Genomic DNA, 26,477 nt, shown 5'->3' on the forward strand with positions numbered 1-26,477 from the left:
AAGGTAAATTTTCTCTCTTCTCTTATTTTCTTTTCTCCTCAATTTTTCCCCTTCCCTTTTATTTTTAATCATGTTTAGATTCTAACTCATCCGATTTTTACAAAAAAATTAGTGTTTTTCATGTGTAAACAACGTTTTAATCAAAACTCACCACCTTTGTACTACCTTCTCGTGGCCAAATTCAGCCTCTAAATATGGTTTTCGAGCAATTTTTGATTATTAACGAAGGTTTAATGTTCTAATATAATTTTCAGATTTAGTTTTTAATCAAAAAGCCCCAAAGTGAAAACCCTAGGTTTCTAAATTAATGAATATTGATGGAATTGGATTGTGGGTAATTTAAACTATTGAAATTAATGTTTTTAAACATAATTACAGCGATTTTTGATGGTTTAATAAAGCTGAAATTTTTATATAAAGGTTATAATTAGGGTTCTTGAAAGGATTTTTAATTACCCATTAATTGGGAATAAAAGTAAGGGTTTTAAATAAAATTTCAGATTATTTTAGAGGGTTTATGAGTGATTTGAAGAGAGTATATATTTCTGGAAATTTGCGTGAAAGAGGTATTAATACTTCTTTATAATTTTGGTATTGTAGGAGACTTTAGGTTGAGTAATTTCTAGCATTGTGGCTAGTTGGAAAGATGATTTAAGGTACGTTCGCGTACTTAGTAACTATTTGAATATGTAGAGACATGATAGGCTTTGAATAATTAATTCCAAGTAGTATCATGATAGGTGTTGATTGGAATTTGTGATTGGATTGATGTTGGTGAATGATTTGTGATGTATGAATTATTTATGGTGAATTGGTGATTGGAATTAATTATATTGACATGTTGGTTATGAACCACACTTTTATTATTGGCATGTTAGAGAGCATGTTTAATTAAACTAAATATTTAATTTGGTTTGGAATATGAAAAGAGAATTTTATTATGGTTCACATAATTTTTATTGATGCTATAAGCACGAGGAAAGAGTTATTTAAGTGTCTTAGTATACAAGAATAAATTATGTTGCGGTGCTTATATGCACTTAAGGTGTTTCTAACACCGAGGGATAGGATTTGCGGCGCATTATGCATTTATGGTGTCTTCGACACTGAGGTAGATTAAAAAGGGTTCAACTATTAAATTTATGTGGTCACTAATTATTCAAGAATTAAATTGGTATGTTTGATTGCTTGAATGAGTGATAATGTTTGATTGTGTTATGGCTTGAGAGTCATCACCGAGTCTAATAATATGTAAATAACGTAAAGTGAAAGAGATTACACACCAAAACTCTTGGAACATATATACTTTGAGAATGAACATATGGGGGGAATTATGCGACTTTATATTTGACCATAACTTCTACTGGGAGTACAGGACGCTGTATTTTCCTTTTTATTATTTATTATCCAGTCACTTCATGTGACATTTGCCTACCCGATTAGCTCCCGGTGTAGTTTACCTCAATTTATTTGAGGTAGGGATTTGGTTGGAAACTCGTTCGATGTGTAATCAAAATTAAAAGAACATTGATATTGATCTAGTTAGGTGTTGAATGTTTTGTATGCTTGTAAACAGGTGCTACACGGTAAGCTGTGTGTTGATAGGATGAAAGCATGTTAGTGTGTTTTATTACGTTTATGTACTCAGCATTGCTGATTGTGTGTTTGCATGTTTATTTGACCTTGTCTTTACCTTGGCCCTACGACGACTCATTTCTAATGGCGAGTAGTGGGGACAAGTAGTGAGAAGCTTTTAGGTGATGAAGCACATCAAGCATGATGGGTTTGAGCGAAGAGGGTTACATGTTTCTTTATTTGTTATTTATTGTATTGAATTATTTATGTAATTGTTCATTAACATTAGTTAATGTTTATATTTACTTTGGTTTTAAAGGGATTTTAATGGTTCCAAGTTATTGTTTTAGTGTAAGTTGGTTTTAAAAGTTTGAGTTGATTTTATTAAACTTTATTTCATTTGAGTTTTTAAAAGATAGTCTTCCGTTGTGTGTCTTTGATAATTTCCTTAGCCGTTTTCACGGTGGCGGTAATGTCTTAGATTTTCTTATTTCATATTTCAAAAAGGGCAAAACAAGTATTTCAAAGGAAAGGAATTTCTAGGGTGTTACAAAATCTCACATGATTATATTTTGCTTAACGTATAAATCATATTATATGGTAAAACAAAAGTGATGAATGAATTGTGCAAAAGTTCAATTGTTGCAAATTGCAATTATATTGGAACGGAGGAAGTAAAAGATAAAACCACTTCTAGTCTTCTTTTTCGCCAATTTCTCCAATTACACATTGACAACTAATGTCGTAAACTCAACTTGGGCACACATTCGCTTTCTCATAAAGTCTAATTTTTTCTAATTTAAAACAGTATTTTATTTTTTCCCACTCTTGATACCCACCCAAAATGAACATTAGCCAGCCTTGCTTTAAATATCTCGAATCCTCGTAATTATCAGCACCTAAAAATGTTTTCCAACCCCCAAAATTTAATACAAAAACTTAACACGAAACCATAGTTGTTGTTGTTTAGAACCCTCAACACGTTACCAATCTATAGAATTAAACTTTGAAATTTCAATTCTTTCCTATACACATTCTCATTAATGAATTTATCTCCTTAACCTCGTAACTACCATTGACGTACCTCTCAGACTCTCATATTAATTTCGGCACCTGTTATTTTCACTCTCTCTCCTCCCTCCCTCACTCACTCTTTTTTTCATCGCCGCCGATCATGCCGCCGCACGACGACGGCGCCACCTGCTTCTCCGCTGGAGATTCTCTCTCCGACGTCGATGACCTAATTTCCGACCACCATAATTGCTCGCATTGCCAGGATTCCGATCCATCTCCGTCATCTTCCGAGACGAATTCCGATAAACTTCACCGGATTATCTCCGCCGCCGTTAAAGGTTTCTCTATTGGTGCTGGATTGAAAGGCGGTGTCTCAATTTTCTCTCTCCTCGCTCGTTTGAGTCGCCGGAGATCCCCCAATTCTCTCAAGTTAGTTTGATTGATTCGTTTTTGTTACTTACTACTTTTAGTAATTTTGAGCTGGATTTTTGTAAGGGTTTGATTGGTTGCATGTTTCAGGAAAGTAAGTGATGTTTCGAGTAGTGAGGAGATTTTATCGGTGATTAAGGAAACTTTGAGATATGGGTTGTTTCTTGGTGTTTTTGCTGGTACTTTTTCTTCAGTTGATGAAATTGTTGCTACTTTGGGTGGACATCGTAGGTTAGTTGTTTCTTAACTTAATTTTCATCATTGGATTTGTATAATTTAACTTAATTATAGCTTGATTAAAGTGTCATAGTTTAGTGCTGTGATTTTGTTTAATTTATATAGAATTACCATGAAATTGAAACTTTGTTGATTGGATAAGACATGTTTGAGCAAATTAGAGCTCACATTCATGTGTTGTGCGTGGTTTCTCAGTCCGGAATTAGTTGTCACGTTGTCGCAATCTTATAGTAAGGGTATGGCTTGATTTACCGAAATATGGTTTATAATAGTTAGGTCATTTCCATGTGATTCTCATACCTTCATTTAATGTGGGTTGCTGGGGAATTCTAATCATTAACTATTACTATTTCAAGTAAAGTGACAATTTTTTTCAGATACATTCCGATCATGTTTCCATTTGGAGTCAAAGGGGCTATATCAGTTGTATTGGCTTTGTGTGTCTAATGAACAAGAAATAAAAATCTTGTTAAGCCTTCAATACAAACCTATTCGTGTGGGTCCTTGCCACTACGAAGTGATTGGCTTTATTAGATCCTTCATAAAAAATGCACAGTTTGATTGCATTTCCAGTTTAGTGATTATACTTGTAGTCTATTATATTATTATATTATATCATATCAAAATGCAGTGAATTCTCAAGTTACTTGTGAAGATACAGAGGGTTGTTACTAATTTGTATTTGCTATACTTATTGAAATTTGAAACACATTGGAGTTATAGTTCTGACTTTTCATCCCCTTGGTTAAACTCCTCCAATGCCTGTACTTGTCTAGTTGTATTGATTTTTTAAGTCAGCTCCATGTGTGATTCAGGACTGCAAAATGGAGGGCGTTACTGGCAGGTGGTATTGCTGGGCCTTCTATGCTATTAACTGGGTTAAATACACAACATAATAGCTTGGCTATTTATATCCTCATGCGAGCAGCTGTTTTAGCATCTCGCTGTGGAATTAAGAGCAAACGATTTGGTCGCATCTGCAAACCGTTGACTTGGACTCATGGGGACATCTTCCTCATGTGTCTTTCATCCTCCCAAATTTTGTGAGCATACTACTAAACTTTTTAATGAATTTTTTGCACACAATTTGCACAGGCATCTCAAATTAGTACATTTTGTAAAAAGGGCATTAACTTATGATGTACTTGTTCTTCCAGCTATAGTGGTAGCTGAGTTAGTGAATGACATAGGCTAGTGGATGGTAGTTCATGCATCCCAATTTTGGCACCAGGTTCTTCTGCATTGCATCTAAAATTAATATCCTGTGCTATAGTGTTACAAGGTCAGCTTTGCTTGTATGCAGAGTCACATTAGTTAAAGTATATATCTGTCCGTTAGCAGTAATTGGTAATTTGGTATATAAGAAAGTTAGCTTTTACAGCAGTCCTGCTTTTGCTGATATAGGCATATAAATATACAACTTTTTCCAATTACATAAGCTATGTAATTAAATTGGGACCTGCCTTTTCAGGTCTGCTTACATATTGAAGCAAGAATCTCTGCCTTCATCATACAAGTTGTTCCTCAATAAACATGGAGCAAAGGATTTGTCTATCCTGCAGGGTGTGAAAGAGATCGCATGTGGCATGCCTTTTTCTAATCTGGGGGCAATAGAGAATTATTATAAATCAACGGGTATAGACATCAAATTAGATCCAGAAATGAAAGTTCCCTGCTCGGTATGAATATTTCTCTACCACTGTTATCACATTTATTTCCTTAGATAGTTGAGAAAATTTTCTGTTGGTTTGAAGGGTACATTTGCCTCCACAAGTAAATACTATTTTGCTGAAAATTTTAGCTTGTTATAGATTTTAGTGATCACAATTTGAGAATAAAGTGTCCTCTATATAATCATGCTTGTCTGTGATGTCTCTTTATGGCCATATGTGTTAGGGATCTTACACAATGCGCTTTGGTGGAGTAAAGGGACAACATATAATCATGCTAGCAGCATCTAATAGTTGATCTCAATGGATAATGCAGATTGTTCATGGGAATCAATCATGTGCAGCTCATGTCTTCACGTTTCTTATTCAAGCGTATAAAAGAGCACTTCCAGTGTATCTTCCAGTATATTTGGTTCCTGCACTAATAGTTCACCGTAAAGACCTATTGAAAAGGTAAGATTTTTACAAGCCAGTCTGTCATTATGCCAATGGCCCCTAGCAGAGGTGGTTGTTGTATTATCTCGTTCAAATTATATGCCTTGTACCTTTGTTACAACCTTTTGCTTTAATTATAATACTATAGAATGCTGATAGGATTTTTGAATGTGTCCCCAAATCATCTGTTTCTTCATCAATAGATGCTGTCCCCAACAGTCAACACCTCAAGTACCGTGAGGGAAAGGTGAAAAAAACCCTATTTAGGGAGTGCTGAATGACCTAAGTAGTACCTGGCTGATGTCTCTGTATGACTGTATCTCACTACCCACCTTGTTTCCCACGCTTTGTGAGGCTTATTATTATAACTGTGCCTTGTGAGGCACCATCTTTTGCACTTTATAGGGTGAGGGCCACACCTGTGTATAAGACATTGCATTATGATGTGACCAAATCCATCCTTCAGTTCTTATCTTTGTTTGATTAAGACTCTTTGTGAGTAACACATGTATTATAGCAGGACAAAATTTAATTTGTCAATGCAATAGGATATAACACGTGTGTTTCTTAGTTGAGCCCAACCCAATAGGAGTATAACATGTGTGCTTCTTAGTATAGCTTATGTATTGAAATGATCTATAAGGATTTCTCAAAATGTTGTGCCTTGAGTGAAAAGACTTCTTGACGGGATATATTTCTGCCTCATGGTGCACCTTGTATTCTAAAAAATTAAGCTATGGGGTTTAAATCCTTGTAATCCTTGCTAATCACTATGTTTTTCTAACAATGTTTTTGCCTTTTGTTGTGCAGACCGTACCCAATATTGGGGAAGAGTGTTATTGGTATTGCACGGTCAAGCTTGTTCTTGTCTTCATATTGTGCTTCTGCCTGGTAGGTATTCTTTTGTCCATTACATTCAACGGTAATTGGCTCAACATGTATTTATATGTCTTGGGTTAGCAACTGGAAAGTGCTGTTATTGCTACATGCTCACTTGTACTACTGGCAGAAAACTATCTTAGAACATACTGAGGGATAAACTGTGAGACTCAGAGGCTAATGTTTGAATTGAACGTGTCTGAAAACTTTGGCTGTTCTGTCCCAAAAAAAAAAAAAAAAAAAAAAAAAAAAACTAAAAACTTTGGCGGTTGGAGGTTGCTTCTGTATTCTGTTTTTAAAATTGTTTGCTGTATAACTTAAAATCTTCTGTGATGGAGGTACTCTCTTTATCCTAAACTATGGACTGCGCATGATACATTCTGAAGCCTTTAGTATGCATTAAATGGGTTAAACTAGAACTAAGCCCACTGAGTTTGTTTTTAGAACCTTTCATACTTCGTAGTTCTATTACTTTTAAACAGGATCCTTGGTGGAATTGTAGTGAATCTTGCATTTATACAACTGAAGTTACGGTACGACTTACCATTGTTTCAGGATGTGGACATGCATTCTTTTTAGGATTTTCAAGAAATGCAACATTCCAATGGTGGCAATGGGGACGGTAATTTTTCTTCTTAGTCTTTCCTTTTCTATTGACACTTTCCCTCCTTTCCTCCATCCAAAGAAAGAAAAAACAAATCAGGTTTTGATATATTATTTCTAATGGTATATCTGGCTCTTAAACAGTCCCCAGCTGGCCTTGCACTAGCCATTGAAAAGAAAAGCAGACGAATCGAAATATCCCTATATTGCCTAGCTCGTGCAATTGAGAGCTTCTTCACATGTATGGCTGATATTGGATATCTTCCTCAATCACTAGTAAACATCAAGAGAGCTGATGTGGTTGTATTTAGCTTTTCAACAGCCATTATTATGCATTGCTATTCACAAGAGCGAGAGGTCTTCAGATCCAAGTACCTAAATGTTCTCGATTGGGTATTTGGTGTGCCGCCACCACCCTGCTACACTCCTCGCTATAGAAACAAACTGAAGAGCGAAGAATGAACTTGAAGCATCAAGGGTCATCAATTTTTTATCTCCCCAGCAAGTTTATCTTAACCCATGTTTCACTAGGGAGCCATATGTACAACAATTAGTTACTAGTCACATTATTAACGATAGGTCTATACTCTATAGTGTCTATAGTGTTTTTGTAAGTTGTAACCCTCATTCAATGTATGGTAATTTATTTAAACTTTCATTTTTGCAGTAGTTTCATTCACGTTGTTATGTAATGTATGGTAATCAATTGATTTAGCTCTAACTAACTAACTGTTTCGTAAATTTCATTCGAGTAATTCACGAAAACCAAACGCACACTGCAATGTCAATACTCAACTTGCATCATAACATCAAAATAACACGTTTTTCTTCATTGAGACATTTCATCGAACACTTAACATGCATCCATTCCACACATATCAAAAGAAAGAAAATAAAAAACAATTACAATCGCCATTGTTTCAAGTAATAAAAAGAATCAAAATCAAACTTCATCTTCATGAAGAAGCATATTCGGAATACCCTTATTAACAGGGAATTTACGCCCAGTTTCAGGGCAAACAAGAGCACCTTCTTCAAGATGAATCTCAAGGAGAGCATGATGAAACTTGGCAAGAAATTCTTGAGAATCAAGCAAAGACTGATCAACATCTTCAGGTAACTCGGAAAAGCCCAAGGTTTTAGCAGCATCAACAAATGGCTTCCATTCGATTTTGCTGAAGATGTTCTTGAGAAAATCGACATTCATATCGACCTACTTCTCCACCACTTTCGCCGCTTCAATTGTTAGAGGATAGCCATTGATAACACCTTTGATGTTGGAAGATAGCATGTTGTGTGTTAACAGCCTCATCGTCAAATTTTCTCTCTCCTCTCTCGAGCAACGCCGGCGGCTGGAGTGTTGTTTGTTCTGGTTCGTTATTTGGTAGTGCCACACCCACACTTAATTGGTTAATTTGGAGAAATAAATCTAATACGGAGAAATTTTTGTTATTGGGTTGATACACTTGCATAGTGTTGACTTGGTCTTTGGGATGGGAGTAGGCTTGGCATTGGATCGTGTTGGGATGATCATGGTTTGGATTCTGGCTAAATCAGCTTTAAAAACTTGTGTTCTGATTATGGCTTTACGCGTGTTATTCCAGCCTATCTTTAAACCGCGGCTGGGGATTACAACTTTAAAAGTGAGTATGGTTTCAAAAATGCACATCATATCATATGTGTCCCAATTGGTGCAAGTATAGTAAGAATTTGACGGGTAGTGGGTTGGTATTAGGTGACCATGGATTAGACAATCATACATTCGGTATCCTAGAATTATAAAATTCAATCTCCGAATCAATTTGAAAAAATTATGATCGTATATTTGAATACTATATAATTAGTTTAAAAAATTTAATATTTGTTTGTTTTGTTTTTTTTTTTTTTTTAATAATGAAAATGTAACCTAGATTTTTGGATATTTGGATCGAATATCAGTTATCAAAAACCCAATTTTAAGAATTTTTCGAGTATCAAATCCGAAAATTGATATTTGATGTCCGAAAATTTCAAATCGGAGGTATATAATTTAAATTATCAAATCATATGCAGATTAAATATTCAGATATTCAAATCTTCAAATATATAGTTTTGCTCAACCCTATTTGATATAAATTTTAAAGTAATACATGTCTGTAATCAGTGGAGTTAGTGGCTGGCTAACTTAATGTCCACACTACTTTAGTCCACCTCTCATTAATACAGTATCACATGCTTAATGACTTAATAAAAATAAACTCGACTAATAACTAGAATTCTAGAAATAAGAAAATTAACTACCACTAAACATAACTAGTTTGAAGCATAACTTCATCATATCCCCTTCTCCAAATTTTGATGATATTGAAGCACGTCTCTTCAATTTTGTGTTGCACGTTTCATCACCTTCAATTTTCATTTTTTAATGCACGTCTCTCACCAACCTTTAATCTTTGGATTTTAAAGCACTTCTCACCACCAATCTAAAATAAATTTTCTTCCACAACTAGTACTTTTGTTATAAGCTCATGCTTATCATTTTAGAATCTATAATTATTTGCCAAATGCTCAAAATTTTGACATTTGAAGCACAGTGGCTTACCTTATAATTAGCTTTATGCCAACAATCTTAGCTTTTATTTACTTTTATTAACCAAAGAGGAGAAAGGAGAAAGGGACGACTAGGATTTTTCTAGGTTAGCTGATGGATTTAATTTATTTTTGTATTCATTCTTCTTATTTTAACCCATTTGTGTTTGATAAATTGTAATCATCGCTGCTTCAAAACTTTCTTGAATTTTATTCCCGGTTCTCTTTAAAATCTCTCTTATTTTTTCTTGGATACTATTTTTTTTCTCACTTTACTCACCTTTTTTCAAACTCTTTCAACTGATTATCTTATTACGTTCATTTCTTTATATTGTACGGTTCCTTATGATGATTCATGAAGTTTTGTTATTGTTGTTGTAGCCGATTAATTTAATTGTGCTATCTAGCTAGTGGCGTAAACTTGTTATCTTGCATATATTCTTGTAAATGGACCCTCGGTGGGATAAGATGAAGTTATGGGTCCATAGTCCATACTCCATACTCCATCTGATAGCAACAACACATCATGACTTCCAAATTCTAATAGGCTGCATATCTTGTTATAAAGTTAAGGTTATGCATATTAAATTTAACGTACACATCACGTACATACTGCAAATAAATTCTCATACTGAAACACTCTTATTGCCAAATGCCAATATAAGGAAAAACATAAAGTTTCTCATCCTTTATTATGGTTCCATGACCCGTACCACCCACTATTCTAATTAACCTCTACACCACACCATTGCATTAAATTAACGAGTTGGGAGACAGTTGAGAATTGAAAGATTTTCATTAAAGTTGTGCAACAACACAAGAAAATAAACTCACCTCAAAAAAAATAAAAATAAAGATAAAAGATAAATCAAGCTACTACAATTACCAATACAAATGACATTACTAGTACATAACTCCCTCCATCCCTTATCTACATGCCTACTTTCCTTTTAGAGGAATTTAAAACTACATGTCTATTTTTTTTAAAGAATGTACTTTTTGACAATATTTCCTTTTTGATAAGTTGTCATCAATTTTGTTTTTTTTTTTTTTTTTTTTTAATTTTTACATTATTTTCCAACGCTTTCTCTCTCTATCTCTTTAATAATTATCAACTACATTTTCTTTCTCTAACCCTACATACACATTTGTACTACCCAATAATGTATTTTAAGGAATCTTTTAAGTTTATTAATTCCCATAAAAAATAGAAAATGGACATATAGATAAGGGACGGAGGGATTAGTACTAGTCTACTTCTACTACTACAACTTCAACCTCATGCCCTCTTCATGCCTTACTAGTGTTACTACTCACAAATATTTAACAAGTAACAATTGTCTTACTTTCGCTCTCGTTAATTAAAACTTCTTGTGTACTGTTCTATCTAAAAGAAATATACGAAGTATAAAAAGTATTTCGCTCTCGTAAATTAGGTGGTGGCCGGTGGACTAGTAATGGCGGATGATGCGGCGTTACGGCGGTGTTTGATGTGGTTAGCGGTGGTGGTTATGGTAGTGGGATTTTACACACATTCATTTAAGAAAATGATGGTAACGTATTTCATGGGACTTGGTGGTATTGCTGGTATACTCTTGCCTGATTGGGAGTTCTTTGATAGAGAGATCTCTAAGTGGACTCAACCTGTTTGTGTTGATGATATTAACCGCTCTGATGTTCTTAGGCCTGGATCCTCAAGGTTAGTATACATTTACCGTATGTTTTTTCTAATTCGGTTTTAATTTTATTGTATTCGGAATGAGTTGTCGCATTACTGGTTTAATTTCAAATTATAGCATTCACCAACTTTTCTAGACGGACTAGTGGTTGAGAATGAAATTTTTTTAACCACCATATCTTGTGTGATCAAATATTGGTATATTCGCCTTAATTTTTTTTAATACTATCAAAAGTATCAATGTGACAATTAATTTCAAATGGGAGCGTAATTTTAGTTTAGATTATGGTTTGATTTTTTCATGTAATTGTAAACTTTTGTTTTGTTGATTCACTTGAGCACTTCATATCAATGTGACGATAAATTCGATCAATGGCATTTTTTTTTTTAATACTTGTAGTAGTTTTTGGTTGTTTTAGTAGATTACTCGAGCCCATGTAATTCGATTTACAGAATTAAAAAGTAGATAACATATATATGAAAAGCAAATTATCAGAATTTCGTAGCGCAATTGAATTTATTTGACAAATTTGCAAAGATATCAACGTTTGTTTCAATTGAGAAGGAGGTGTAGCTATAACGGTAGCACACACCGAAATCAAAGGCTTCGACTTGGGTTCGAATCCTAGTGTTAACAATGGGAGGGAAGGGGTAGTGGAGACAAAAATTGATTTTAGAATTAGGCCTTTGGTTTGGGCTCTGAGAAAAGGTGGCCTAAAGGACTTTGTGTACCTAAATAAGATTGTTTAAACTTGCTTTACAATTGTTACAAACTCTTGGGGTTTGTTGCTTAAATCCTCTTTTTGACTAGGCACATTTCTTCCTTAAAGATCATTTTTATTACTACTACTACTATCATCACTACTACTACTAGTTCGAGTTCATGAGCTCTTCATGTCTTACTGGTGCATTGAACGTCTTATCACGAAAAAATTCAACTCCTTAGAAGTATGAGGTGGGTATGTTGTGTGGCTAATGTGTTTATATAGCATGTTTTCTTACCATGTGTCCTGGCCGAAATTTTGCTAAACAAGTATACCTTGAAATCTTGAATTTGATGCTGAGATACTAAATTTAATTTATCTCATCAACATAAGAACTCACTCTAGAGTAATGTTCACGTATACGTTGTTTGATAATCATTCCTTCATTTATCTTAACTTGCATACCCATGACTTGGTTTTTAACCGGCCTGACTAAGCAATCGAGGTGTGTTTCTACTCCCATTGAATTGAAATAGAGTGTGGAGTGTACCATTTTCAATTGTAAAGGGAATGAATACCTACAAAATTTTGGTTCTTTTGGGATAGCCTTGAATAGCACATTAGCACAGGCATCTTAATATATAATCATCATTCCGTAATCAGAATTCTGATGATATTGAGTTTTCTAGACAGAGAACCTAGTGAGTGTGTGTTTGACTGTTGGATACACAACAATGTCTTATCGTCTCAATTCCAACTCTGAATCCATTTTGATATGGGAGGGGATGCAACTTCTAAGTCCAAACTATACGTGGCTCAAAGCGAATTGGATAGCTAATGGTGATGAGTTTGCTTATCTAGCTACTGAAATCTTTTTGAGACATCTGAATTCTGAGTAAAATTGTATTACACACTGTATATACCTAGCTGATACATTCAATGAGGTGAATCACCAAAATGTGTTTAAGCTGGTCTAAACACTAGTTTACATATCAGAAATAAAGTCTTATTATTGTCTTATTATAACCTTTAATTTGTGCATATATATTACACATTTTTTAAGGTTTCTCTGTTTCGCCTAAGTAATACTCATGACATTGTGGTACATACATGCAGGTTTCGCTTCTATCCGGTCAGAACAGTAATATACGTTGTAGTTTACAGCTTCGGGTTGTACAAGTGGTGGACGTTTGTAAGGCAATGAGCTATATTATAATGATATCTTACACTACATCAAATTTACATTGTCAATTAGTTGATGATAAATATCAGTTCAACATGCAGATTGCAATGAACTTTGTAGTGTAAGAATGTAAAGAATCATTTCAGTTTATCACTAATAGATATTTGGCAGAGGGATTATGTATTTCAACTTTGAACAAGCTTTTATTGAGTATGAAGTAATTAGATTTACATTAAAAGGGGGCATCAATTTTTTCCTCTATTTATTTTAATTTTAATTATCACATTCTAGGATCTTAATTACATGCATGATGCCATGATGTATCACATAATTTTATTCAATAAAACACTTTATAATTTTTTTTTTTTTTTTTTTTTTTTTTTTTTTTTTAAAAAAAAAAAAAAAGTAAAATGAGATTCACAAAAGTACAAAGATGGAAACGAATTTAATTTCAATTCATTTTAAGATACCATTAGGTAATTGAAGAATACCATTAGGCAAATTGACGGTTCTAAAATACCTTTTAATGCTTGTAAATAGGGATTATAATTACTTGCAACTTTTAAAAATTCACGACTACTAGTTTGATCATTAAAGCTAAAAACTGAAATTAGTTTGGTCAAGCAAGCTAGGCTGGACAAGCTAATTTTCTAATTTACTTGAGAAAAACTTGCCAAAAAAAAAAAAAAAAAAAATGGTATATTATAAATTAAAATTAAAATGTGAGGCTCATCTAAATAGCAAGCAGGATGGCAATGAGTTGGACTCGGAGCGGATTATGCTAAATTCGACTCCGACCCAACAAGAAGTCGGAGGCTAAATTTGACTCCGAATCCGACTCCGAGACTCTGAATCCGATCCGAATTCAATATTCGGCCTTCGACTCCGACTCCAATCCAACCCAACTCTGAGTTTTTTTTTTCCTTCAATATACTTGAGAAATTGGGCTATTTGGGCCTTTGCAACCCACACTCACTGCCACCACTATGCACACCAAAATCTACGATCCATCGGGGTCGGGTTTTTTTCTCGGATTTTTTGTAGAATCCGACTCTGACTCTCCTCCGACTCACAGTAGATTATTTTAACGGAGTTGGACTTGGAGCATATTTTTTTTCCTCGGATCGGGGCAGAGTAGAGTCGGATTCGAACTGAATTGCCATCCTTAATTAGCAAGTGAGGCTCATCTAAATAGCAAGCTTATACAGTAGCTAAAAAGCTAACCAATGGGACGCAAACTAGTCTAATGCACAATACTAATATGTAATTTATGGTGTGTTCTATTCATTATATCTTTACTTATCTGAACTTACCTGAACTTATTAGACCTTATTAAAATTTATTTTAGTTTTAATTTGTACTTACTAACCTTTATCAGAACTTATTTTTCTTAAACTGAACTAATTATACTTGAAATAAGTGAAAATAAGGTGAGCAGAATAAACCCTTTAATAATAAATAAATTAAATACAAAATATATATACAATGAGATCACGTATCTCTCATTTCTTTCTCAATCCATTTCTCCTAGTTCATGATCAAATTGGCTTACTTTCTCTCTCTTCGTCTTCTTTCTCTCTCTTATTTTCCTTCTAACTTTCTCTCTCCATTCCAAACAAGTAACAAACTAATAACTTCGCTTCAACAAATAATAATCATGGGAAATTATCATTGTATCCCTGTTATGCCAATCTATATAAACTCATATCATAAAATCATCGTCTTCACTTTGCTTATGCAACAATCAGTAAATCACCAATCCAAATGTTATGTTTTTCTGAAGAATTTCAAGTATATAAGCTTGCCCCTTAAACCCCCTCTCTTTTAATCAGGTATATTTTCTTTTTGCCGTTCTTAATTATGCTATTTAATTCGATTGTAAAACTAAGGATTTGTTTTATTCGACTTATTTTAACTTATTTCAATAAATTTAGATTAATATAAGTTTTTTTAAGTCAATTTTGATCTAATTTTATGTTTTATATAAGAACTCTCTAAATTAAGCTTTACAAATTTGTTATTCTATTCTACTATGCTACTAATTTTATGTTTGATTTAAATACAATTTTCATTAGGTCCTTTTCTCTTCTCTTGATATTCACTCAACTTATTTTACTGATTTGTTATTATTGTATTTATTTGATTATAACTATTTTCAGTGAACTTAATTAATTTGCGCTTGAAAATTATACCCTTTGGTCTTGTAAAGTGGACCATTATACCCTTTGGTCTTGTTGGGGGTCATCGTGTTCGTAAGCCATCGTGTCTGGGCAAACCAAACTCTAATACAATAAGATAATTATACATAAATAGAAATATCTTTCCTAATATTTTACTCGTCGTATTTGTTGAACTTAAATTACTTTTATTATACATATGGATTCACTCTCAAATTTTATTATTGTTGTGGCTGATGGCCATATTATATAGACTCAAGTCATGAGTGGTAACTGGTAAGTGACATTAGTTTAAAAAAAAAAAATGTTTGAAGATTGAGCTCCATTATCTATAAATAGTTAAAGATTGACTTTCTTTATAGATTTACCCATTAATTCATTAACATGTTCGCAATTTAATATCATCTATCAAATGCCCCATTGTATTAATGAAAAATAAACAAGGCAAAGGCTATAGGTGAAACTCTATAAGTAATCCAACTCAATTTGGAGAAAATACAAGTTTATCTCTACAATAAACAAAAAAGTACGTATTTATCTAATGATATTTAGGTAAATAAATCAATAACTTATATTAAATACGAATTTCACAAATGTTGATTTATTTACAAAAATGACATACTAAGGCCCCGTTCATTTCACCTTATTTTTGCTGAATTGAAATTATTTTTACTGAACTTAAATTATTTTTTATTTTTGCTGAACTGAAATTATTATTTTTTACTGATTTTCTATTATATTTCTTCTTTAAGTTTACTGATTTTTACTAAACTAAACTTATTTTTGTTGAACTTAAATTACTTTTACCTAATAATAGGTTACATAGGGTCCAACCAAACCCTAATACTATAAACTAATTATACATGAGTATATCTTTTTACTTGTTGTATTTGTTGAACTTTAATTACTTTTATCGAATAAAACATAGTTGTATTATTTTAAGGTGAAAAGAACGGGTCTTAAGCTTATCAATTATGTTATTTTAACGAAGTATTATGTTTGATGTATAATACTCTCTAAAACCTAAATTAAGCCTTTCACTGTTGTTTATTTATTTTGCTAGATTATGACCTCAAAAAACATGGGATTTACTTCAAAGAAGCATGATGCAAGATATAGGTTAAGTGAAATGCCTGATGAAATATTGGTGCACATTCTTTCATTTCTGCCAATTTTAGATGCTGTTAGGACCGTGTCAATTCGCAGATTTGGTAATCTTTGGACTATGATGTCCTCGCTTGATTTTAAAGACTATGAATTTTTCAAAGCAGGTAATTGGCCTTATGGCATAATAGATTTTGATATACAAATTCATTGCTTTACTAGTTTTGTGCGCAATGTACTCATGCTTCACAAAGGGATCTCGGTTGATAAATTCGTGCTTCATTTAAATGACATATATATGTATGACGATGATGATAAATCACTTATCACATACATAAACTCATTGATAAGATTTGCAATAGATAGACAAGTCAAGGAACTAGAAATTCAAATTGATGATACTAATGAACTTTGTGATACTAATGAAGTTTATGATTCTGATTTGCCTCAATGTATTTTTACTAGTCAGTTTCTTGTTATGCTGAAACTTGCTCACTGTGAAATCGAGTGCCTAAATACAGTCCAAATGGGATCGCTAAGGAAATTATCACTTACCTATGTTAAGGTGGGTAATGAGATGTTCGAGAAAATCATATCTGGATGCCCTTCTTTACAAGAGTTGGTTATGAGGCATGTACATGTATTGGACGAGCTGCGAATTACTGCTCCAAACATTGAGAAGTTAGATCTTGAATACTTTAGTCGATGTGTGCTTGATTGCCCCAACCTGAAAATTCTAAATATTCATCTCATTAGTAGCACTGAGTCAATTCTTCAAGTGGTTAATATTCCATCTGTTTGCAAAGTTCATATCCAATCTACTTTCCAAATTGATGAAATTGTGAGCAAGATTTGTACAGTTGAGGTTGTTAAATTTTCGGATGGAGCCTTTTCAGGTGAGTTTCTCTGTTTCCCCTAGAGCCTTACACTTCAATTGATATGATTTTTGATACTGTTCAATCTTCTATATTACACTTAGTGAATTATAGATATGCTAATTATTGACCATTACAGCATTTGTATTAAGTCAGTTTAATCGTTGTATATCTCATATGGATTCAAATTACCGAGCAATGTTTGCAGGCTAGGTAATGTACTAGGTAGCTTGCGATGATTAATAAACCAAAACTTTGATAAATCATGTTGTCCTGATTTGAGTTGAGAGATCCAATCAAGTTATTTTTTAGGTATTATCATGATTGTGGTGCTTTATTATTGATCACATATTGGTGTTTATTACTTGAATATAATACAATCATAATTGGACAAGTTATAGAAGAAAGTAGAAATTAGATTATTGATGACTTCCTTCTCATTTTTCATTCAGCAATCAAACTTCAAGGAGTTAAATATTCCACAAACTATGTGGAAGCGTTTACATATCGAGTCACAGCTTAATGAAGATCAGTTCATTGGTATTTGTAGAGTCTTGAATAGTTCACCTCACTTGGAAGAACTCATAGTATGCTCATATTCACAGCAGAATTTGCGTCAAGATTTGGTTAGTGTATATTGTGTATGATGCTTATTCAAAATCTATTATTGGCCTGACTTTCATGTAATAGTCTTTTAATCCAATAATGTACAGGGTAAAAGCCGTAAAACACATGAGCATCACGTACTCTCCGAAGAGCTCTCCTCCCCTTGTGTGATTCCACTACTCAAATCTGTCACCATACATGGCCACAAGGTGCCTTGTCAAGGTCTGCTTCGACTAGCTGAATTTTTGCTTAAAAGTTGTGTTAACTTGGAAAAGATGGTAATTTTACCCAGTACATATAAACTAGGGGCAGTTGAAGAGCTTAAGTTTGTGAAGCAATTATTAAGCTTTCCTAAGGCCTCAGCAAATGCAAGGGTAATCTGTGGGTCGGAGATATACTAGTGGCAGCTGCACCTTCATACCTCAGTCTTGAATTGATTTCGGTATTCATATCAATGATGGTGGCTATTCTAGTGTTGCCAAATGATGCAGGCATGCAGCCCTACGGTGGTGTTTGATCAGCGGTGGTGGGGATTTACACATTCATTTAAGAAAATGATGGTCACATATGTAGTGGGACTAGGTGGTATTGCTGGTGTACTCTTGCCTGATTGGCCTTTCTTTGATAGATATATCTCTGAGTTTAGTTCTGAGTTTAGTGTTGATCGTATTAAGATTGTTAACCGCTCTGATGTTCTTAGGGATGGATCCACAAGGTTATTTTTTTAATTTTTTTTTTTTTTTTTGAGGGAGGATCTACAAGGTTATTAGTATAGTTCTTCGCTCTTAGGTTTTAATTTGTACTTTGTTCGAAATTAGTTGTTGCATTAATGGTTCAAATTACATTGTCAACCGGCTTTTTTAGATGGACTAGTGGAGTAGTGGCAGAGTGATGGTTGATTGAGAGAAACCTTTTCACCACTTTATTTTGGGATCAAGTATATAGTAGATAACATATGAAGAGTTATTTTTCAAAATTTTATAGCAATTGGACTAATTTAGCAATAATGCAAAGATATCAACATTTGTTTGAATTGAGGGAGTGGAGTAAAAAAAATAAATAATAATAATAAATTAAAAAAAATATATTAAAAAAAAAAAAAAAGAGGGAGTGGTGTAATTATACCAACAAGAGTTAACTCAAGTGGTAAGCAACTTGATGTCGCTTAAAGAAGGTCTCTGATTTCAAGCCTCACCGAATGCAAAAAACTCTTGATGAGAGACTCACCCATTATAAGTCAAATTGTGCAACCCGGATCGAATCTGAATGTAGTCGGAGCTAGCGGTGAACCGAGTGGGACAAACTCAAAAAAAAAAAAAAAAAGAAGAAGAGGGAGTGGTGTAGTTATAATAGTAGCACACTAGCACACCCTGAAATCACAGCTCCAACTTGGGTTTGAATCTTTGTTGTCATAAAGGGCGGAGGTGGTAGGGGAGACAAAAATTGATGTTAGAGTTGGGCCTTTTGTTTGGGACTTTGGGGAGGGTTGTGTGCATATACCATGTATCAGGCCGAAGTCTTACTAAGCACGGCCTTAATTGTATTTTGAGATACTAAAATAAGGATTTTTTACGGAACTAAGCTTAATTGGTAAACAATTTACGAATATAGACGCATGGTCAAACTATTTACGAAACTGAGCTTCTGAGGTAAAACGCTGACTCGGTCAGCGTTTTACCCCTTTTTATTATTTTATTTTTAAAAATTTCGTATTTTGTGAAATACAAAAAAAAAAAACAGGAAATACACAAAAACGATGCCTCCTCAGTCAGCATTTTTTGTGTAAGGCTAATATGTCAAAGCCAAGCCATAAAACGCTGCCTCAGCCAGCGTTTTATCTGCTGGCTGACTGCAGCCAGCAGCAGTAGCAGCCATCCTCCTCCACCACCACCCTCCTCCACTGCCACCTCCCATCCCCACCGGCATCCACCACCACCACTTCACCATCCACACCGCCCCTCCAACACCTCCCGACACCACGACCACCATCTCATCACATCCACCACTTGACCACCCTCCACCACCACCACTATCAACCACCACCTCCCATCCCTACCGGCATCCACCATCCCCACTTCACCATCCACACCGCCCTCCAACACCTCCCGACACCACCACCACCATCTCCATCCACCACCATCTCATCGCATCCAATCACCACCCTCCACCACCACCACCACTATCAACCACCACCGGTATCAACCACCAACCTACCACCACCACCACCGTCCACCACCGCCCATCGACCAACACCCTCCACCGGCGATTTCAACCATCCTTAGGCACTTCAAACCACCCCAACGACTTCCAAACCAGCCTATATTGATTTATTTTGAACGAAATGAATCAAATATGCACAAAAAAGGAATTTGAAGTTCAAACAAGACATAAATTCATTCAAAACACATTTATTATAATAATAATAATAATATAATGTAAGTGTTATATACAACAAACTAGAGAAGCTCATTACAACAATTAAATCAGATAATTCTATCCTATCTTGACTCATCGATCCGGTGTAACGGTTCTCTATCCTGTATGTTGCCTCTCGGTCTGACATGACGGCTGTAGTGACGGACGGTGGTAAATGGGTCTGGGCGTACTAGCGGAGTCAGCTGGCTGGACAACGAGCCATCCGGATGAGGTGTGGGCGCGGAACTGCGGATGACATACTCCTCTACGGCCGTGAATGACGCATGATCACCCCCACCGCTACTCTGGCCAGCCTCGAATTGTGAGTGGCCTCCATGACCGTCCCGGGGGTGAACGAGATAGGCATGACCATATCTTTGCAAGGTAGCCATGCCCATATCTCGCACCCGCTCGACCTGTGCTCTGGGCGGTTCAGGTATCTGTGGAAGGGCGTCCGACAGTGCGTCAACCATCGCCGTCATATCAAATGCCTGCAGTAATTATGGATGAGTTAGTTGAATGATATACAAATTAAAAATTGATGAAAAAATAAGTAAATCAAATACACTTACATATCCATAGATCACGTCAAAGGATGGATGGTAATGTGCGGATGGCGGCGTGTAACTAGGGTTGATGAAACGTCGTGTAATCCGCCTGTACCACTCCATGTATGGATCGTATGGATCCATAACGCCCTGGATGGGGTCACCAGTGATGACGAACTCTAACCGTCGATGCCACAAGTCAATGTACTAGTCATGCTCCATCCGCCAGTTCCTCTCGCTCTTTCCCCGACGGTCAATGCGGTACAGCCGGGCACTAGTGTCACACTGCTGGGGGACAGGCTGGCGTAGTCCAAACTGTCGCATGACTCGATCCGGTAGGTGACTCTCCACAACCTCAAAACAGATCAGGGGGACCCTAGAACGCCACTGCGCCTGATGATCTAGCAGATGTGGAGGCAAGGCAGCAACTAAATCAGCTTCATATGGGTCTCATGTCATCTGCGATAACACATACAAAGTAATATCGTAAACAGGTTAGTGCATATTAAATAGGTTAAGAGTATACATAATAAATAAATGTTTACAAAATAAATTAAAGTTATCACCTAATACTCGGTGAGTCGGTCAAGTGCGTCTCGGTAGTACAGAAGGCCCCTTGCCGCATGCGCATATGTCAGTCTGGGGATCGCCCATCTGCAACCGTACGCCTTGTCAGCGGAAGGGCGTGGTGGAGGAATGTACCTCTCGTCATGCTGGTCTTGATCCTGCTGCCCCTGACGATGTATAACATTCCTACCTGGCCTGCCTACATGGATGTGCTCCCAAGACCAATACTGGACATCAAACACACAAAATTAGGTTAATTGTAAACTAAGTAAGAACTTTCCAAATTAAATTGTTAACAGATAGGTAGGTTACCTGAAGCAAAAATAACGGACCGCTGATCTCACGAGAACCCCGACGGGATGCTCTACACAGATAGCGATACAATATCGCCAAACAAGCACTGCCCCAGCTGTAGCCACGGATATGCTCCCAGTCGTGGTCTATCAGCTGCAGTTAAATGATCTGTAAATGGCTGCCACTCTTGCCACCGAACAATACACCCTAGATGAGCAGAAAAAGGTACGCTCGAGCATGTCTCTCAACAGTGGCCTGATCAGCACCATCTGGAAACACACGAACAGTGTCGCGTATCCAGCGGTCCTCAATCCGCCGCCCCTGATATCGTCTGGACCTGGCTGAACCTCGAGAACCTGAGCTACATAACCGGAGGGATTGGTCAATGCAGATCAAGTCACCGGACTCCCATGAATGGGAAGACGTGTAATAATCGCCAGGTCTCGCAACGTCACGGTCGCCTCCCCAACAGGTAGATGGAAGGAGTGCGTCTCTTGTCTCCATCAAACTCAATCAGCTTGCAGTTTTCTTTCCTGCCTTTGGTACGCAGCAGCCTTGAACATATCTCTCATGTCGTTTCTTCGCACGTGAGTCTTCAAGTTAGAAGCCAAGTGTCGAACACAAAACCTGTGATAGGCTCGCGACTCGATGAATCCAACGTTAAGGTCATTCATTGCTGCAATGATCCCAGCATGTCGATCAGATATAACACAGAGGCCATCTCTTTGAGTGACATGAACCCGAATGCAGCCCATAAACCAAGACCAGCTGGAAGTGTTTTCCCCTTCGACTAACGCAAATGCAGGTGGAAATACTTGGAAGTTTGCATCCACACTTGTAGCAACCAACAATGTTCCTTTAAATTTCCAGTACAAATGCGTCCCATCGATACAGATGACAGACATACAATGTTTAAAACCTTCAACACAAGGGCCGAAGGCCCAAAATACTCGTTCAAACACTTCCATGTTGCTGTAATAAACACCGTCTACCAGAGCTTTGTGTTTCCATACAACAACGGTTCTCGGGTTTGACTGTTTGAGTGCTTCCATGAAGTGCGGAAGTCTACCATAAGAACTCTCCCAATCCCCAAATACTTCAGATATGGCTTTCTCCCTATCATACCATGCTCTTCGATAAGTAACGTCGAACTGAAAATTCTTGGATATGAGTTCCTGTATAAATTCAACTTTCAAGCATATCTTTCTGCACAAAAGACTTCACAAAATCGGAAATTATGGATGAATCCAAGTGTGCATGATCTGTAGATAACACTTCAGTGACACAGGTCTCCCGGTGCGGGCCTTTGTATGTGACTATGGTAAAGCCGTCTGAGTGCTCACTCTTTTTAGCACCTCGTAGTGACCAACCACAATTCTTCTTGCACCGCAGATGAAGGACCTTCTCATTCGAGGTCACCGTGGTGTAGAATTGGTTCCTTTGTATAGAATACTTCTTCACCATTTCTTGAAGAAGTTTCTTAGATTCAAAGAACATACCCTTCTCAAACTCTCCCCCGATCACAAATGTTGTATGACTACCTGATTCGGCCCAATATTGATCAACCTCATAATTCTCATTTAGTTGACTGAACCAAGGAATAGGAGGTCTAACCATGGCCTCCCCACCTTCCCTGTCTGGAGGATCAACATCCATATTATCCAGTCCATCTTCCTCCTCTTCGCTCTCAGCCTATCATTTGTTTCCCGGAGCACATCATACATAGACAACTCGTTATTCACCAAATGTTGTAGATTTTCAAGATGATTCACCAATGGTTGAGTCGGTGATGTGTGATCATCATGCTGCGTAGGTGAATAATTATGGACTTGCATCGGAGAAGATATAAATGTGTTCGACGTCGAAGGACCAGATTGGCCAAACATTGTCGTAGATGGTCCACCATATACAGGTGAAGCTATATGTGAACTCATTGGCATCTGAAACTGATCGTCATGAAGCAGTCTACTGAAGGACCCCATCCCATATTGAGTTGATGGAATGTCTTGTGAGGGCATTCGGAAGGACTCTGTGTATCCGAAAAAATATGTAGCTTGTTGATCTGGTCAAGTACTTTGTTGAGTACATGTAAACACTATTTCTACATATATCTCATGTGGATAACCCCTCATTAAAACAGCGCTCCTCAAAGCTTTCAAATGTCTATCGTTAGAACAAGGTAACACTTGAACCGCATTATTAGTCTCAAACCTCATTTGAATGTTAAGTTGTGCATTCATTGGGTTTAAGCCAATAATGCTATGAACCTCGTTCATCAGATCGTTGAAAGTTATGTCCGGTCCAAGTGGCAATGGTTCCATATTTCCACCACTATACTGGACATTCGGTCCATCAAACACAAATTCACCCCCCCCCCCCTACCGGCATAACAAAGCTGCGTTTTGTGCAGCCATATTCTACACAACAACCAAAAACACATCTTAATTGCAATCTCCAGCAATTCGCACTATAACAACCAAGATATTCACACTATAAACATAATTAACCAACATTGTTCCAATTCACATAACAACCAAAACAAAGTACACAACCAACATATTCACACTATAACAACCAACATATTCTACATAACATATTTTTCGTAATTAAACAACAATGTAGGCTACTTTATCAAATTAGAACAACAATTTCATCAACATTATCAACAATTTCATCAACATTATCAACAATTTCATCAAAAACTTCCACAATTTCATCAAAAACTTTCATACTAAACTAACATCAATTTAGGGCTTTTATACTAAACTATTATCAAATTACAACAAACTAACTTAGAATTATCAACATATTTATCAATTTACATCAAACTAACTTAGAATAATCAACAACATTATCAAATTAAAACAATGTAGTATATAATTATCAAACTAACCTAGGTTTTTAGATTTTAAAAACCAACGAGTGAGAAGTACCAACAATGTGATTAAGGAAGAGGAGAGGCGTGGCGGCAGGCCAGCAGCAGGCGGCGAGGGCTGTAGGCGGCGGCAGGCAGTAGGCGGTGGCGACGGCGACGACAGATCGGAAAAACCGTTGATGAAGAGTGTGAGAGAGAGTTTAAGTTTTGAGGATGAGTGAAGGCATCAGGCAGCGTGTTTCTAGTATTAATGAAACGCTGCCTCAGGCAGCGTTTTAAGGCCTGTTAGCCTTACATAAAAACGCTGACTGAGGCAGCGTTTTTGTGTATTTTCAGTTTTTTTTTTTATTTTGTATTTCACAAAATACATAATTTAAAAAAAAAAAAAAAAAAAAAAAAAAAAAAAAAAAAAAAAAACTAAGGAAAAACGCTGACCAAGTCAGCGTTTTACCTCAGAAGCTCAGTTTCGTAAATAGTTTGGCCACGCGTCTAGATTGATAAATTGTTTATGTATTAATCTCAGTTTGGTAAAAAATCCCTAAAATAATCTCATCAAAGTCCGAACTCACTCTAGGTGAATATCATGAACGAACGGTCAGACGTCTTTATGAACTAGCCTTGTTTGCTTCCTCTCTGTTCCGGATGTCCATCTAATCTCTGATTCCAGTCCATAACTTCCTTGAGTATAACTCCTGTTGTTCCGGATGTTCACTTCTTTTTCGCCAGGTTTCATTCGATTTGTTGTGGATTGGATGACAATCCGAACGATCCCACTACATCAGGACCCTTTCGGCCATGCGGACTTGACGTCATCCCCACCTTCCTCCAGTATATCACTGGCAGTCCCTCGTGAGTGCGGCACGCACCTTTTTGTTTGTTTCGGAGCCGTTTTGGCGGGCTGTGGGGACTTGCCTAAACTGGATTGGATCAATATAATATTCAACATATGGCACTGCCTCAAAGGCCTTACCATACCACTTAGCTCAAGCCAGTCTAAGTGATTGGCTGAATACCGCTCAGAGGAAGAAGGACATTAGTTTTCAGTCTCGAGTCTCTATCCCGATGAAATCCATGGAGCAATTCTTAGATAGCAAGCACTAGCTCCTGGTGCGACTTCATAAAAAGCAATCAAAGATAAGATCGAAGAGAATGAAACGCACGTAGTAGTCACTATAGCAGTTCCTTCTGATCCTAGAAAACGTCCGAAAAAACCAGCTACGGAACTACCAAGCAAGGGCAAAAAGACGATAAGTAAATACATAATTTCGAGTGTGATCAAACAACCAAAAATCAGACAATGACAGAGCGGCGAGAGGAAAGCTAGTTTTAGTACTTTTTTTTTAAAGGTAGAACATCGGATCTGCCAACGAGGAAGTTGTTGTTCATATTCCATTCCTGCATCTATATTTCTTGAGATTCTGGATATGCGAGATTCACTTATCATTAAAGAGTAGGCGAGCAAAGTAAGTAACTGCTTAAAGAGCAGGAAATACAGCAAGCGGTTCGCCTTGATCCTTGTGATTGCCAGAGAAAGCTTTCGACTACATCAATGCTCCTTGATAAATGTGAACATACATACTCTCGCCTCCTGTCCCAGGAAGGCTTGGTCCTCTATTGTTTCTGGTGCTCAACTTACTGCTAAAGGTAGGCCTCTTCATTTTGTCTCCCCTGTTTTAAGAGATGGTAAGCCACATGCTAGTTTATGGGAGAAGCTCATCCGAAACTAGAGCTAGAAACGCCTTATTTCTTTTCGTTCCCATTCTTCATAAGTGAGAATATATATATATAAAAAGAGATTGTATGATTTAATTGCACTGTCTAGGAAAAGAGTTTTAAAAAAGAAGAAAAAAACCCTGAGGAATACATAGTGTACAACCGATTGTACATACTCGTAAAAAATTTCACTCTCAAATTTTATTATTCTTGTGGTTGATGGCCATATTATATAGACTCAAGTCATGAGTGGTAACTGGTAAGTGACATTAGTTTAAAAAAAAAATAAAAATGTTTGAAGATTGAGCTCCATTATCTATAAATAGTT

General features: G+C 36.2%; 4 protein-coding genes and 1 pseudogene across 8 annotated transcripts; 3 read left to right on the forward strand and 2 right to left on the reverse strand.

Annotated features, from left to right (window-relative positions):
* Positions 1-2,186: 2,186 nt before the first annotated feature.
* On the forward strand, positions 2,187-7,511 carry LOC110739120. 3 transcript variants are annotated; one of them, XM_021919572.1, is made up of 8 exons: positions 2,192-3,018; positions 3,109-3,249; positions 4,071-4,298; positions 4,727-4,934; positions 5,242-5,378; positions 6,171-6,251; positions 6,795-6,861; positions 6,987-7,511. In XM_021919572.1, exons 1-8 carry the CDS (start codon positions 2,750-2,752, stop codon positions 7,302-7,304), a joined length of 1,449 nt encoding a protein of 482 aa, XP_021775264.1. In that variant the 5' UTR covers positions 2,192-2,749; the 3' UTR covers positions 7,305-7,511. The 3 variants fall into 3 exon arrangements, with proteins under 3 accessions (XP_021775266.1, XP_021775264.1, XP_021775267.1); XM_021919574.1 differs by lacking the exon at positions 4,071-4,298 and having other exon boundaries at positions 2,187-3,018; XM_021919575.1 differs by lacking the exon at positions 2,192-3,018 and having other exon boundaries at positions 3,160-3,249; positions 4,054-4,298.
* A 135-nt stretch (positions 7,512-7,646) lies between these two features.
* LOC110739121 lies at positions 7,647-8,912 on the reverse strand (annotated as a pseudogene).
* Positions 8,913-10,422: 1,510 nt separating this feature from the next.
* Positions 10,423-13,161, forward strand: LOC110739122 (signal peptidase complex-like protein DTM1). The gene is made up of 2 exons (XM_021919576.1): positions 10,423-11,109; positions 12,909-13,161. Exons 1-2 carry the CDS (start codon positions 10,868-10,870, stop codon positions 12,994-12,996), a joined length of 330 nt encoding a protein of 109 aa, XP_021775268.1. The 5' UTR covers positions 10,423-10,867; the 3' UTR covers positions 12,997-13,161.
* Positions 13,162-14,451: 1,290 nt separating this feature from the next.
* Positions 14,452-18,588, forward strand: LOC110739123 (F-box/FBD/LRR-repeat protein At5g56420-like). 3 transcript variants are annotated; one of them, XM_021919578.1, is made up of 5 exons: positions 14,452-14,807; positions 16,216-17,152; positions 17,584-17,757; positions 17,845-17,959; positions 18,044-18,588. In XM_021919578.1, exons 2-3 carry the CDS (start codon positions 16,219-16,221, stop codon positions 17,652-17,654), a joined length of 1,005 nt encoding a protein of 334 aa, XP_021775270.1. In that variant the 5' UTR covers positions 14,452-14,807; positions 16,216-16,218; the 3' UTR covers positions 17,655-17,757; positions 17,845-17,959; positions 18,044-18,588. The 3 variants fall into 3 exon arrangements, with proteins under 3 accessions (XP_021775270.1, XP_021775271.1, XP_021775269.1); XM_021919579.1 differs by having other exon boundaries at positions 18,050-18,588; XM_021919577.1 differs by having other exon boundaries at positions 17,845-18,588.
* Positions 18,589-22,070: 3,482 nt separating this feature from the next.
* LOC110739096 lies at positions 22,071-23,543 on the reverse strand. Its single transcript, XM_021919549.1, has 3 exons — positions 23,391-23,543; positions 23,015-23,253; positions 22,071-22,767 (listed from the first exon to the last, which is right to left on the reverse strand). The coding sequence occupies exons 1-3, from the start codon at positions 23,541-23,543 to the stop codon at positions 22,071-22,073; spliced, it is 1,089 nt and encodes a 362-aa protein (XP_021775241.1).
* Between the last annotated feature and the right edge of the window lie 2,934 nt (positions 23,544-26,477).

This window comes from Chenopodium quinoa, unplaced genomic scaffold (genome assembly GCF_001683475.1).
Source record: "Chenopodium quinoa cultivar QQ74 unplaced genomic scaffold, ASM168347v1, whole genome shotgun sequence".
Taxonomy (NCBI): domain Eukaryota; kingdom Viridiplantae; phylum Streptophyta; class Magnoliopsida; order Caryophyllales; family Amaranthaceae; genus Chenopodium; species Chenopodium quinoa.